Below are 14,271 nucleotides of genomic sequence, written 5' to 3'. Positions count from 1 at the left end.
GAACTTGGAAATCTTACTTTTAAGGATAATACTGCCCAGAATCCCCCAGCCAGCGTTGGCCATGATAGCTTCTGCGCTGCGTTGGGTTCCTCCTTGCATTTCAGGAAATGGAAACCCAAAACGTGAGCACATTCATTTGTTTTGTAAGTTTTTACATCCTTTCCTCCTCTTTCTTCCTGTCACTTTGACACCGGAACTGTTGATGCTCACCATCCCTTTGCAAAAAGACGCTTTCTGCTGGCCGTGTGTGTGTTTGTGTTGTGTTTGTGAATGTACGTCAGACACAGAATTGGCTTTCTTCTCTTGCAATGACCTTCTGGCAAAGACCTTCCAGGTGATGGAGAAAAAGGCTCTTGGATGCCAGAACTTTGCGGGAAAGTTTTGGATAACTCCAGAGGTAAATGGATTGCTGCTTCTTTGTTTCCTTTCCCAATCTTTAAAAACTAATTTGCTACCCTGCCATGTAAATGCAGAATCCCCTTAGTTAGCATGGGCAAAACTGGCTGGGGGATTCTGGACAGAGTGGTCCTTAAAAGTAATATTTCCAAGTTCTCCCAACCATCTTTTTATTGGGGTGGCTTCTTTCGGTTAACCTTTGCAAAGCGCTATGTAAAGCCTATAGCCCTATACAAATAAATTTAGTAATAATAACAACAACAATCACAATGTGGAATGAACCATCGAGATGCCCTAGCTAGCTTGGCCAAAACTGGCTGGGGGATTCTGGGCAGTGTTGTCTTTAAAAGCAATATCTCCAGGTTCTCCCAACCACCTTTTTTATTTTTGGTGGCTTGCTCCTTTCAATTGACCACAATGTGGAGTGAACTGTCGAGATGCAACAGCATCGCCTTCACAACAGTTCCTTCGTCTTTCATTAAAGGTCTGGTTTGGAAGCCTCGTTCTTCCTGTAGAAAATTACGTTTTTTTTGGGGGGGTGCACAGTTCCCAGCAGCTCCCAGCATCCCCATGTTGGCAGGGGAATGCTGGGTGCTGTGATCCAGAAAAGTCATGTTGTTGTTGTGTGCCTTCAAGTCATGTCCCACTCAATGGTTTGAGTGTAGGATTATGACTCTGGAGAGCAGGGTTCGATTCTTTGCTCAGCCGTGAAACCCAGTTGGTGACTTTGAGCAGGTCACACTCTCTCAGCCTCAGGGTGGCAATGGCAAACCTTGCCAAGAAGACCCACCATTAGTCGGAAATGACTTGAAGGCACACAACAGCAACAAAGGTGAACCTATCCTGGGGTTTTCTTGGCAAGGTATGTTCAGAGGAGGTTTGCCCTTGCCTTCCCATGTGGATGAGAGAGTATGACTTGCGCAAGGACACCCACTGGGTTTAATGGCTGAGCTGGGATTCAAACCCTGGCCTCCAGAGTCAGTCAAACCACTTTACTGGTTTTTGGGTTGCATCCGCAGTGTCAAAATCACACACTTTAGCACCACTTTAACTACCATCCAACGGGATCCTGGGGTTTGTGGTTTGGTGAGTCACCAGCACTCTTTGACAGAGGAAGGCTAAAAAAGTCCTGGTAAAACTACACCTCCCAGGATGCCATAAGATGGAGCTGCAGTGCTTAAAGTGGTGCCAAGATGCATTATTTCTACAGTGCAGATGCACCCAGAGATGCTAGCCAGAGAGAACGTAGTTTGCTTTATGCAACGGAGGGACAAGCCTGGACTTGCCCAGGGCTCTTTATTTATTTGTATTATCTTACTCCTTGGTGGGAGCAGAAGGGAGGAATCAGATGCGTTTTCCTTTGTTGGAGTTTGTGAAAGTGCAAAGTCCTGTTTTCTTGGCATGGCAAACTCCTCTTTGCTGAAATAAGCCACGGCACACAATTCAAATCCTCTTGCTTGACAATGGGATGAGCCCCCTTTACACCCCAAAGTCAGATCAGTGGATTCCCAAGCTCTAGGTAGGAAATGTTTGCTTAAAAGTTTGCAAACGAACTGCAAAACTAATCTCACACTTCAAGATATGGAAGTTTACTGTCTAATTTTTAAACCGCAGATCGAACCGCATACAATGCTGCGGGTGAACAAATGGAACTTTAAAAGAATAAGCTCTTAACTCAATGCATAACTTGTTGTTGTTGTTGTGTGCCTTCAAGTTGTATTATTACAACCCTAAGGTTTATAGGGTCCAACTGGATTATGTCTGCAGTGCAGATGCATAGTCACACTTTTATTATTATTATTGTTATTATTATTATTATTAAGCTTTATTTATAAAGCGCTGTAAATTTACACAACGCTGTGCCTGCAGTCAATTAAAATAGATAAAATAAACCTGCCTATGGCATGCATTCTATGAAAATAATGAAACCTAATGCATATTAATGCATCTTAACATTCAAACAAGAAAATATAGCAGACAACAAATTAAAATAACATTGCATAAACAACCATTATGTAAACGTTTTCCTATTGCACAGGTTTAGAAATAATTTCAGGGGAACCAGTATATGAATAACCTTGTCCAAAACATTGTATGTATTGTATTTCCTCCCATTTTTCAAAGACAGAATGGCTTCTTTAAGCAGAGGCTGGATGGCCCTCTGTCAGGGATGCTTTGATTGAGAGTTCCTGCATGGCAGAAGAAGGGGGTTGGACTGGATCAGGGCCCTTCTTGGGGTCTCTCCCAACTCTAGGATTCTATGATTCTGTGGGGAAGAAAGAGAGAATGGAGGAAATGTGTGGGGCTTTTCTTCTGCATTTTCCCCAATTTTTCTCAGGCCTTCTTCTAAGTCAGCCACTACAAATCCTAGGATTCCATAGCATTGAACCATGGCCATTAAAGTGGTGTCTTGGGAGGTAACTTGGGCATATTTGCCACCCTACGCTGTCAATAAGGTTGCATCCACGTTGCAGAAATATCCAGGTTGGTGCTACTGTAACAGCCATGGTACAATGCTATGGAATTTGTAGTTTGTTGTGGCTTGAGATCTCTCACAAAACTACAATTCCCAGAATTCCATAGCATAGAGCCAGGGCGGTTAGTCAGTCTGGATTATTTCTGCAGGGCAGACGCAGCCCAAGTTACTTTTCTGGGCTACACCTAATTCATCAATGGGAAGGGGATCCATAGAGTTATAGTCCTCAAAGATAAGTTTTGCAAGCTCTGAACTTTTACTGCTTTGACCGTGGAATAGCCTCCCTTTGAATAGCATTGTTGGAGGTTTTAAAACAGAGATGGCATGATCGCCTTTTAGGGGTACTTTAGCTGTGGCTTTCCTCCCTCGGCAGAGGTTCGAATAGATGACCTTTGGGGTTCCCTCCAAGTCTCTGATCCTGCAATTCTCTTAGCCTTCATACCAATCCTATCAGTCCTTTCCCTCCTCTGTGTTTGTCTGCCAGCTTAAGATAACCTTTTCCTTTCTCTGCAATGGTCACTCAGACCTCAAAGCCTCTGATCCATTGCATTCTTCTATTGCCTGGATCCTTTTTCTTACTTTTTGGCTTTAGTTTTGGATGTGCTTCCCTAGGACTCCCTCCCACTCAAGCCTCTGGGATGTACTTCTGGAGGGAGAGGGAGAAACCCCCCCATAAAGCATTGTGTTATATTGCTTTAATCCTTTTTTTGTTGCTGGAAGTTCACTGGATATTTACTTATATTTAGCTTTGTTTCTGGCTGGACATCCAGCGAGACAAACTACTTTTTGCTCCAGTTTTGAGATTAGAACCGAAGGTCAGGAAAGCAGCTGAGGCTTTGTAACACATCTGCTTTCTTTCTCCTTGGACAAAGATAAGTGCAAAGGAAAATTCTCCCTCTCTCTTTTTGCTTTTTGCAAACTTTTACTAATGTAAATATAAATTAGGTCAGGAAACCCCCAAACCCTACAAGGCGAGACTTAGGGAGCTGGGTATGTTTAGTATGTTAAAAGGTGGCAGGATAGCCATGTTTAAATATTTGAAGGGATGTCACATTGAGGAGGGAGCAGATTTGTTTTCAGAGAATAGGATGCAGGGCAACGGATCCAAGCTGCAGAAGAAGAGATTCCACCTCAACATTAGGAAGAATTAGTAAGAGCTATTTGACAGTGGAATAATATGCTCCCTCTGAGTATGGTTTCCTTCTCTGGAGGTTTTTAAACAGAGACTGGATGGCCATTTCTTGGGAGTGCTTTCATTGTGAATTCCTGCATGGCAGAATGGGGCTGGACTGGATGACCTCTGGGTGTCTATTAGAATCATAGAATCACGGAGTCAGAAGAGATGCACACATTATTATCTGCGGAGAATAGAAAATATGTGTGAAGAGGGGTCAATTAAAAGTAAGCCATACAACTGGAAATGTTACGGAAACATTGATAGGAGAACGTGGAAGAAAAAGAGAAATAAAAGATAAACTGGATACAAAGAGACTAGAGAAAAACATCTCGAAGGTGATAGTTAAGGAAGTAACGAGTGATAAGCTACTTCTACGCAGTTAAGTATTGATAGTAAGGGTGGGTTTTAAGAGTTGGGGGGAGGATGTAAGTATATGTGTTGCGTCTTTTCCTTTTGTATTAGAATTATTAAAGCCAATTTTAAAAAAAGAGGTGGAAGAGACCCCAAGGACCACCCAGTCCAACCCCATTCTGCCATGCAGGAACTCTCCATCAAAGCATCCCCTGCGACAGATGGCCATCCAGCCTCTGTTTAAAGACCTCCAAGGAAGGAGACTCGACTACACTCCAAGGAAGGAATGTGTTCCACTGTTGAACAGCACTTACTCTCAGGAAGTTCTTCCTAATGTTTAAGTGGAACCTCTTTTCCTGGAGCTTGCATCCATTGCTCCATTGGGTCCTGTTCTCTAGAGCAGCAGAAAACAAGCTTACTCCATCCTCAATATGACATCCTTTAAAATATTTAAACAAGGCTGTCATAAAGTGGAGAGCACCATTGATTTTGTCTGAATAATAATAATAATAAGATTTATTTATATGCTGCCCAATCACTGGGAATCGGAGTGGTTTACAACAGAGGGGATAATAGACGGTAAAAGACACGACACAAAAAGAGAAGGGAATGGTGGGGGGGAGAATCAGGTCCAGCAGTTCTTCTCTCCCTCTGAGGCCTGGACCAAGGCAGATGGACCGGAGGGAGGGTGCTCTATCTTCAGGCTAGCCCTGGTGGAGCTAGCCTGCCTCTCTCTCCCTCAAGATGGTGGCTGAAGGGAGGGCTTGTCTGTTCATGTGTATGGTTTTGGATTGTCTTAATCTATTTTAAATGGTTTTGTTTTATCTTTCCAAATGACTGAGTATGCCTTTGTTCTGGTTAAGAAAACATTAGTGTTTTAAATTGATTTTATTGTATGTTGCCCAGGGATAACTTGGATGTGGGCTGGTGCCACGCTGTGGAATTAATGCAGTTCAACACCACTTTAATTGCCATGACTCCATCCTAAGGAATCCTGGAACTTGTAGTTTATTGAGGCGCCAGAGCTGTCTGACAGAGAAGACTGAATGACAAAACTACAAATCCTATAATTCCGTAGCATTGAGTTATGGCAGTTAAAGTGGTGTCAACCTGCATTAATTCTGCAGTGTAGATGCATCCTGAGTCTTCTACTGATTTCTTGACCACAGTTTCCATTTGGGTTCATGACGGGCAAGTTAAATGTACAAAACTGGATATACAGTGGGCCCTTGGTATCCGCTGGGATTTGGATCCAGGTCCCTCCATGGATACAAAAATCTATGGATGCTCAAGTCCCATTATATACAATGGCATAGTAAGATGATGTTCCTTATATAAAATGTCAAAATCAGAGTTTGCTTTTTTGGAATTCATATATTTTAAAAATATTTTGAAACCATAGGTGCTTGAATCTGCAGAAGAAAAATCCATGGATATGGAAGGCTGACTGTAGTATGTTTTAATGCACATTAGATTGTGCCTCTAACTAGTAGGTAGTCCTGAGTTTTGCTTAAGATTTGATATATTCAGCCCTCCGTATCCACGGATCCAACCATCAGTGGGTTGAAAATATTCCAGAAAGATATAAATTATAAAATAGCAAACCTTGATTTTACTATTTTACATAAGGGACACCATTTCCCTATGGCACTGTATTTAATGGGATTTGATCATCCACAGATTTTGGTATCCAAGGGGGGTCCTGGGACCAAACCTCCGTGGATACCAAGGGCCCACTTTACTGAAGAACATAAACTGAGTTTTGACAGATCAAACCAGGCTCCAGTCTAAAAACAGTGCCTGGTGAATGTTTGTCTCTAGATATTATTGGACATTAACTTGCAAAGCATGGCTAATGGTCAGAACTCATCCTGGATGAGTTACTGTTGTTGTGTGCCTTCAAGTCATTGCCAACCTATGGTGACCCTAAGAACAACCTGTTGTGGGGTTTTCTTGGCAAGATTTGTTCAGAGGAGGTTTGCCATAGCCTTCCCCTGAGGCTGAGAGAGTGTGGCTTGCCCAAGGTAACCCAGTGGGTTTCATGATGGAGCTGGGAATTGAACCCTGGTCTCCAGAGTCGTAGCCCAGCACTCAAAACACTGTGCCACGCAGCCTCTCTTTAGGAGCTAAGCATCTTCAAAGCTTCAGGAAAGCAGAGAGAAAGAAAGGAGAAATTTAAGTCAGAGCAGAGGCTTGAAACGAACTATCTCTCTCTGTTTTGGCACAAGGAGACAGATGCAATAGTTAAAAGCAATGGAAACGAAACTGAAAAATAACCAGCCCGTATTGGCCAGCGTATCTTTGTTTCACCCGCAGACTTTTCTGTATCGTCTCTCTCTTCCTATTTATATCCCATCCCTTTCCTGCTCCAGGATTCAAAGGCGGCTTACAAAAGATAAAACAGATATAGATAAAAAGCAAAATTCCATCTCGATTAGTTGTTGCTGATGGTTATCTGGAATTCTCTCTCCAGTTAAAACTGGCTCTGTATCAAATGATCAAACCTTAACATCTCTCTCTCTCCCATTTTCTCTTTCTTCTCCTTTCTCCTAAAATTGCAGCCTGCCTTCTGAACTTTTTCTTATCAAAACTCAGGAGTGGGAGACGTGCGTAACCCGAGTTCCTCCTTCCTGGTGCCAAGTGGAGAAAGGCATCCTCCCAGCCACCAATAAATCTGTCTTCCAGCCTCTCATTGGAACGGTCACACAATGGTGCAAAGAGCCCTAAAACAATAAAGGAAAGCAGCCGGATGCAAAGAAAGGTATGTGCATTTTTAACCCAAAGTCTTTTGAAATGCTGTTTTTCTCTACCATGCTGACTCCTCTTTTGCTAAGCATCCTCCTGAGAAATCCTTTTTTATAATGCGTAGCCAAATAAACATGACTCAGGGGTAAGGTCTCACTGCCAACTTGTATTTAATAGTGCATTTTCAGGCAGTATCTGTGTTACCTGTTGCATAGTTCCATGTTTCAAGGTATCGGGGCCCTCTTTGTAGAGTTTGCCTTTGAGTCTGCTGTCTCCAAAATGCTTGAGACCAGAGGTACAGTTGGGTTGAGAATAGCCAAGAAAATGCAAATTCCAAAAAGCAAACCTTGATTTTGCCATCTTATATAAGGGACACCGTTTTGCTAGGCCATTGTGTCCAGTTCTGGTCACCACAGTTGAAAAAGGATGTGGACAAGTTGGAGCATGTTCAGAGGAGGGTGACCAAAATGATGAAGGGTCTGGAAACCATCAAGCCCTGTGAGGAGAGACTTAGGGAGCAGGGTCTGTTTAGCCTGGAGAAGAGAAGGTTAAGAGGTAATACGATCGATCGCCATGTTTTAAGTATTTGAAGCATGCCATATTGAGGATGGAGCAAGCTTATTTTCTGTTGTTCCAGAGAATAGGACCTGGAGCAATGGATTCAAACTTCTAGAAAAGACATACCACCTCAACATTAGGAAGAACTTCCTGACATTAAGAGCTGTTCTACAGTGAAACACACAGCCTTGACAAACTGGCCATAAAGGCCAGCATTGGGGAGGAGTGGGGGCGTGGTGTCTTCACAGCGCACACCCTAACTGTGCTGCCATGCCGGCGTGACACTGCGCACCCCACCACATGGTGGGCAGTGTCACGGCGCTCCTCTGGCGCTGCATCCAGATGTCGCAGCACCAAAGGAGCCCCGAAAAGCCATGGGCACTGGTGGCTATTCCGCCTTTTCCACGCCACAAAAGGAGCCGCAAAAAGTGGCTCCTTTTTGCGCCGCAGAAAAACCAACTCGGAACCACATCATGTAGTTTCCACAGCCTCGATCTGGCACTGAAAGGGCAGTCTGTTCAGCCCCACACTCCCTCAGAGAACGGTGGAATGAGTTTTTAAAGAGAGGCTGGATGGCCATCTATAAGCTGTGCTTTGACTGTGTATTCCTGCATGGCAAGGAGTTGGACTGGATGGCCCTTGAGGTCTCTTCCAACTCTATGATCCTAAGATCTGTTTACATTATAACACTAGCTAATCCCCCAGCCTCATGGAGGCCCTCTTGGCCAGTTCATCTTCTTTGTGGTCCCCACACTACATCCCCATACTCATTCATGTGGTTGTGTACTCACTTTGACTTTAGGCAACATCCTTCCTCCTGCCTTTGTCCCCAGACAACCATCCTAAAAACTGAACTTGCCACCTCCTCTCCACACCCACAATGTTTTGCATTCCTGTGGACATTCACATACTCGGACTGCTATATAGGTCTGTCCCTGAGCTTTCCACTCCACCAAAAGCATCTGCAGAAGTAGGATCAAGTCTACAAAAGCTCATGCTCCCAATTTCTTTCAGTTAGTCTCAAAGCTGCTGCAAGATCTCTTTGCACACTGATTCCTTAGACTCAAACCGCTATATCTTTGAAGAAACCATGAAGTTAACCACGTGGGAAGCTGCCTTGGGTCCCATGTTGCAAAAAAGGCAGAATAGAAATAAAATAGAAACAAATGCTAACCTCCAAAAAGTTAAAGTAGGAAGTTCATGGCAGGGGCGTGATTGAGCCAGAAGGCTTCCCAGTTCTTATCTCATTCTTTTGGCCTCAGTAATGCCCAAAGTCAACAAAGTTTTGACTAGCTTTTGTTCCTGGGGAAAAGGAATTCAGCTGTTCATTCAGATGTGGTAAGCCTTGTTTTATATTCTGGGGACGGCCTGTGTCTTTCTGCATGGCAGGGGGTCAGAATGGATGGCCTTTAAGGTCTCTTCCAGCTCTGGCTTACTCCAATTATAGACATATAATTGAGGAATATGTCTATTTTTAATTATATTGGAATTGTTTTCATTTGTAAGATGATTTGGTGTCCCAATCTTGGGGGAAAGGTGGAGTAGAAATATATCTGATGATGATGATGATGATGATGATGATGATGATGATGATGATGATGATGATGATGATAAAAATGTTCACCCAAAACTTGTAGCAAAAAATTAAATTGGGCTATTGGAGGGCTGGTGGGAGCTTAGAACCTTACATAGGACCTAAATAACAACAACTAATAATAATAATAATCCACCTCCAAGCAGATCGAAGTGGCTAACAATAATAAAACAACATTAAAATACAGTAAAATATCATAATTCATAAACCCTCCCATCCACAAAAAAATACATTTCAATTTTTAACTAAGCAGGGGCAATTGATGGAAGGCCACTGAGAAGCTAGTCTTGGAACGTACCTCTAAATACCATAAAGGTACCAGATTCCTTGGGATTTTGGAAGCTAAGCGGGGTCAGCTCTTGTTAGTACTTGGATGGGAGACTACCAATGGATGCCAGGTGCCGCAATAAATATTTCCGAGGAAGGAACTGGAAAAACCACCTCTGAGTTTTCATTGTGTAGGAAGACCCTATTTAGAGGCATGCCTAAGTGTCCTGCACTTTAAGGCATCAACTGCCATCTGATTTTGGAAGCTAAACAGGATCAGCTCTGGTTAGTAGTTGGATGGCAGTCCAAAGAACAGAGTGAGCCTCTGTTCTCTTCTATCCAGGCTAGCAGGCAATCACAGCTACTTACAAATGCTGGCTGAAATGTTCCTGCATTTGATCCCATGGCGCTATGCCAGGCCTTTTCCCCAGTACGCCTGGGTCTAAACAGGACTAGGCTAAATTGAAAGTATATTTTGCTATCTATTCTTCCAAGATTCAGCCTGGAGATTGTTGTTGTTAACTGCCTTCAACTTTCAAATAAGGTTCACCCAGAAAGGCCCCGTGTTTTGCTGGAAACTGGAAAAGGGAGCAAAAAGCAATAAACTGTGATTCTCCATTTTGCAAGTTCATGCCCTCCAACTGTCCTGAATTGGCAGAGACAGTCCCAATTATTCCTCTATCATCCCACTTTTTAAAATGTCCCAGTTTCTCTCTCCTCACTCCACTTTTCCCCTTTGTCCTCAGTTTACTTTCAGTGCTGCAAAATGAGTTTAGGTTGCAAAAGTACTTTGCATTTGGATAGCCCAGCAGGGGACAAAGGAGAGTGGGCAGCATCTTGCTCTTCCCAGTAGGCTCAGGCAAAAGCAAACTGCAGCAGCCTCGCCTAACTTTGTCTATTCTTCCTCATTAATACTTTTTGCAAACTTGACCATATTAACACAAGCAACCACAAGAATACCCTGATTATGGTAACTATAATACAGTTAGCAATCAGTCAGCCTTCTATTGGTGCAACAGGTACTTTTATAGCAAATTGTCATGACCTTGTTATCAGATGTACAGTGCAACAATGCCATTATAACTAGTGATAACACGTTAAACAACCTAAACACTATGTATAACTGCAGAGAAATAGTTCACATATAACTGCAAAGTTTATAGACTTGTATGTCACCCCTCCTTCTGAAATTCTGTTTGTAGGAGATTATAGGATAGACCTTTAGTCAACAGTGTTTTAAGGCATCCAAACCCTGGAGGTAACTCTTTCTTCCAAGGAGTAGCTGCAGAAGTGAGAGACTTGATAGTGAAGTAGACATGAAATAGTAGTAGCAATAAAGAGTATTTCTTGCCTTCTGCTAAACACATCTGCAGTTGCAGAGACGCAAGGCTTAATAGATTGTTGAGTTGCAGAAGTGTAAGTGTCACAGGACAGTTCTTCCCCCGGTAGTTAATGAACTCTTTTCATGCTCAGGGATGACTTCATCAGCTTAAAAGTTTTTCAGCTTCAATAAAGAGCTTTTATCTTTCTTTAACATTTCTTACCTTCAGTAGTATTTCCAGTAGAAGTGAGCCTTGACCACCTTCTTGTGTTGCGTGTCCACAGGTATCCTATTTTTCATCTCTGAAATATTGGCATACGTGTAAGTTGTATCTTTTAAGCCAGAGGTGGACAAAGTACAGTTGGCCTCCACATTTGCAGCTTTGACTTTTGTGGCTTTGAGTATTTGCAGTTTTGATTAATATGTCCTCTCTATGAATCTCTAGGTCCTCCAGTGCAACTCTACCAGACGTGAAAACTCTTCTCTAGGCATTTGTTGGTCCTCCAGCATGATTCTATGATCCAACATCTAGCAAATGTTGACCACAGAGTTGCTTTGGAAGACCTAGAGATTCCTAGAGAGGTGTTCTCTCAGGTAAAAAGAATAGTGTTTTTTTAAACTTGCACTTTTTCATATTCAGGGGGGTTCTTCACCCCTAATCCCAGAAAATGTTTCCAGTAGAAGTGACCACATTCTCGTGTTGCTTGCCCACATGTGTCTCATTTTTCATCTGTGAAATTTTGGCATGCATGCATGTTGTTTCTTTTAAGCTGGAGGCAGACAAAGCGCAGCCTTAGGGCTGTGCGGGATCCCCGGAGCTCTTTTTGTGGCCCTCGACATCGGTCAGCTTGCTTTACTGTCCTTTTTCGGGCACCAAAAGAAGGGAGGGTTGCATTTTCTTTCTTCCTTTAACTTGTCTGCCTCTTTGCAGGAGGAAGAGGAGATTTCTAGCCAGACGTGGCTTGGTGCACCATGAATGTAGAGGCAACAGACATCCGCCTCCCCTTGGGAGACATCCACGATTTCTCTTCGAAGGAAGCCCAGCAGCTGCTTTTCAACAAGTTTGTTGTGGTTATGGGGGATTCCAGTAAGTATCTCAGCAGGGAACAATTTTCATTCTCACTCTTCTAGACACACGTCTCCAAACCAACAACCAAAGTGATTGAACTGGGATCCTCCCTTCCTTCAATCAGTGGAGCGTAACCTTCCCTTTCTCTTATTCCTCTTTCAAGCAGCCCCACTGCCCTTTTTCTAGGTCTTAATCTTGCAACGTTAGAAATATGACCTGCTAAAACAGAATCGAGATCCGAGGTAGGTTGCAAATTGAACAGCTTCACACAGTGTTCAATTGTGGATTTAACTTTTTCAGGATAGGAATCCTGTACTCCAGATGTTGAGATTGCAAATTGGCCAGCAGGGCTGCTGGTGGTTGCATGCCAACAACATCTGGAGGAACATGAGGGTGTAGCCACACTGCAAGAATTAAACAGATTGGCACCACTTGAACTGCTGTGGCACCCTCCTGTGGAATCCTGGGATTTGTAGTTTGGTAAGCTGTGCAGCATGGCGTAATGGCTTGAGCGTTGGACTATGGAGTTTATCACATGGGAGGCTAAGTGCCCAAATCCTGTGCAGAAATTGGATTTAAATTCCAGGAATATCCTGCAAAAGCAGGATCATTTTCAGACACATCACAGGCATTGAGCATTAATCCGACATTAACCCACGCAGAAAGTGGACAAAATCAGTCACTTTTTACTTTTGGGGAAATCCCAAAAGTAAAAAGCAGCCAATTTTGTCCACTTTCTGTGCAGGTTAATTTTGGATTAATGCTCAATGCGTCTGAAAACGATCCCACTTTTGTAGATTTAAATCCTGTTTCTGCACAGGATTTGTCTGATTCGCTCCCATGTGATAAACTCCTACGACTCTGGAGACCAGGGTTCGAATCCTGGCTCAGCCATGTCAACCCACTGGGTGACCTGAGGCAAATCCCACTCTCTCAGCCTCAGAGGATGGCAATGTCAGTCCTTCCCTCCCCAAAAGCAACATACCAAGTAAACCCCATGACAGGGTCGCTATAAATTGGAAACAACTCAAAGGCACACTACCACTACTACTACTACTACTACTACTACAAAGGTAGGCAGCCTGGTCTGTCAGAGGCAGCTCTGGTACCTCATCAAACTACAAATCCCAGAATTCCACAGGATGGCGCCATGACAATTAAAGTGGTGTCAAATTGCTTTAATTCTTGCAGTATGGCTACACACTCAGTGCCCCTCCAGATGTTGCTTTAATTGCTTCTTTCAAGCGCTGCTTTAATTCTGCAGTATGGTTATGCCCAGCATCTATCTCATCATCATCCTCATTTCCATCTGTTTGCTAAGGCTCTCCGCACTCATCGCTGTTGGCTAGGCTGGCTAAAGTTTTAATGTTTATCTTGATGGCCTTACAACGAATTCCCTTTGTTGCCTCACTACAGTGATCATGATGTCCTCTAGCTTTGCTCCTCTGGATGTTGGAAGATTTTCTTTTTCAACTGGGTCTTGTCTTTTTGCCTCCCAGTTCCACCACCATCCTGCCTCTGATCTGAGCCCAAGCCAGTGTCGCATCTTCCCTTAACATGAAGGATAAATTCATTTATTAAATGTATGCATCATTTCCCACCACAAAAAGCAGTCTCCAAGTGAGCGGCATGGAGGCAGAACCACCAAAAGTGCAACAGACGCGATTTCAGTTCAGTCGGTCCTCCATATCCACGGATTCAAGCATCCATGGCTTGAAAATATTTTTTCAAGCCATGGTGGCGCAGTGGTTAAATGCCTGTACTGCAGCCATTCACTCAAAACCACAAGGTTGCGAGTTCAAGACCAGCGAAAGGGCCCAAGCTCGACTCAGGCTTGCATCCTTCCGAGGTCGCTAAAATGAGTACCCAAACTGTTGGGGGCAAATTAGCTTACTTGCTAATTAGCTTACTTGCTGTTCACCGCTATGATCTTTAAGGAATAGCGGTATATAAATAAAACAAATTATTAATTATTATTATTATTATATACTTGTGTATAATTCTAGAAATTTTAGTCAAAAAATTGACCCAAAACACCTGAGTGGACTTATTCACGGGTCACTTATCCACAGCCTTTAGGTACTGTGTATATGTAGAATTTTGTCAGTTCTTTGGCATTGTTTTCCTTTGCTTCGTCCTTTAGATCCTTTATTACATGCCCCTAGATTTTACCCTCAACTTATCCATGGGTCATATCAAAATCCAGAATTTTGACCCCAAAACTTGCCCTCGACTTATACATGACGTTGGCTTATAGTCGAGTATATGTGGTATTTATTTATTTAGCATTCTATTTATTTTATTTATTCCCTGCATA

At 43.1% G+C, this 14,271-nt stretch overlaps 1 protein-coding gene across 4 annotated transcripts in view; it reads left to right on the top strand.

Moving 5' to 3' along the window:
• Positions 1-14,271, top strand: part of LOC149313285 (uncharacterized) — a 43,503-nt gene that overhangs the window by 12,181 nt on the left and 17,051 nt on the right. For 2 of the 4 annotated variants that reach the window (XM_089526415.1, XM_089526413.1), the window contains 2 exons: positions 6,962-7,161; positions 11,817-11,972. In XM_089526415.1, the coding sequence (XP_089382541.1) occupies positions 11,858-11,972 (115 nt within the window). In that variant the 5' untranslated portion in view covers positions 6,962-7,161; positions 11,817-11,857. Of the gene's footprint in view, positions 1-4,952; positions 4,980-6,961; positions 7,162-11,816; positions 11,973-14,271 lie in introns of those variants that run through there. The other 2 variants (XM_089526416.1, XM_089526417.1) reach the window with 2 other exon arrangements.

Source organism: Sceloporus occidentalis, unplaced genomic scaffold (assembly GCF_023333645.1).
Source record: "Sceloporus occidentalis isolate IW3139 unplaced genomic scaffold, rSceOcc1.0.p SCAF_5, whole genome shotgun sequence".
Lineage (NCBI taxonomy): Eukaryota > Metazoa > Chordata > Lepidosauria > Squamata > Phrynosomatidae > Sceloporus > Sceloporus occidentalis.
This window is presented reverse-complemented; position numbering and strand designations above follow the sequence as displayed.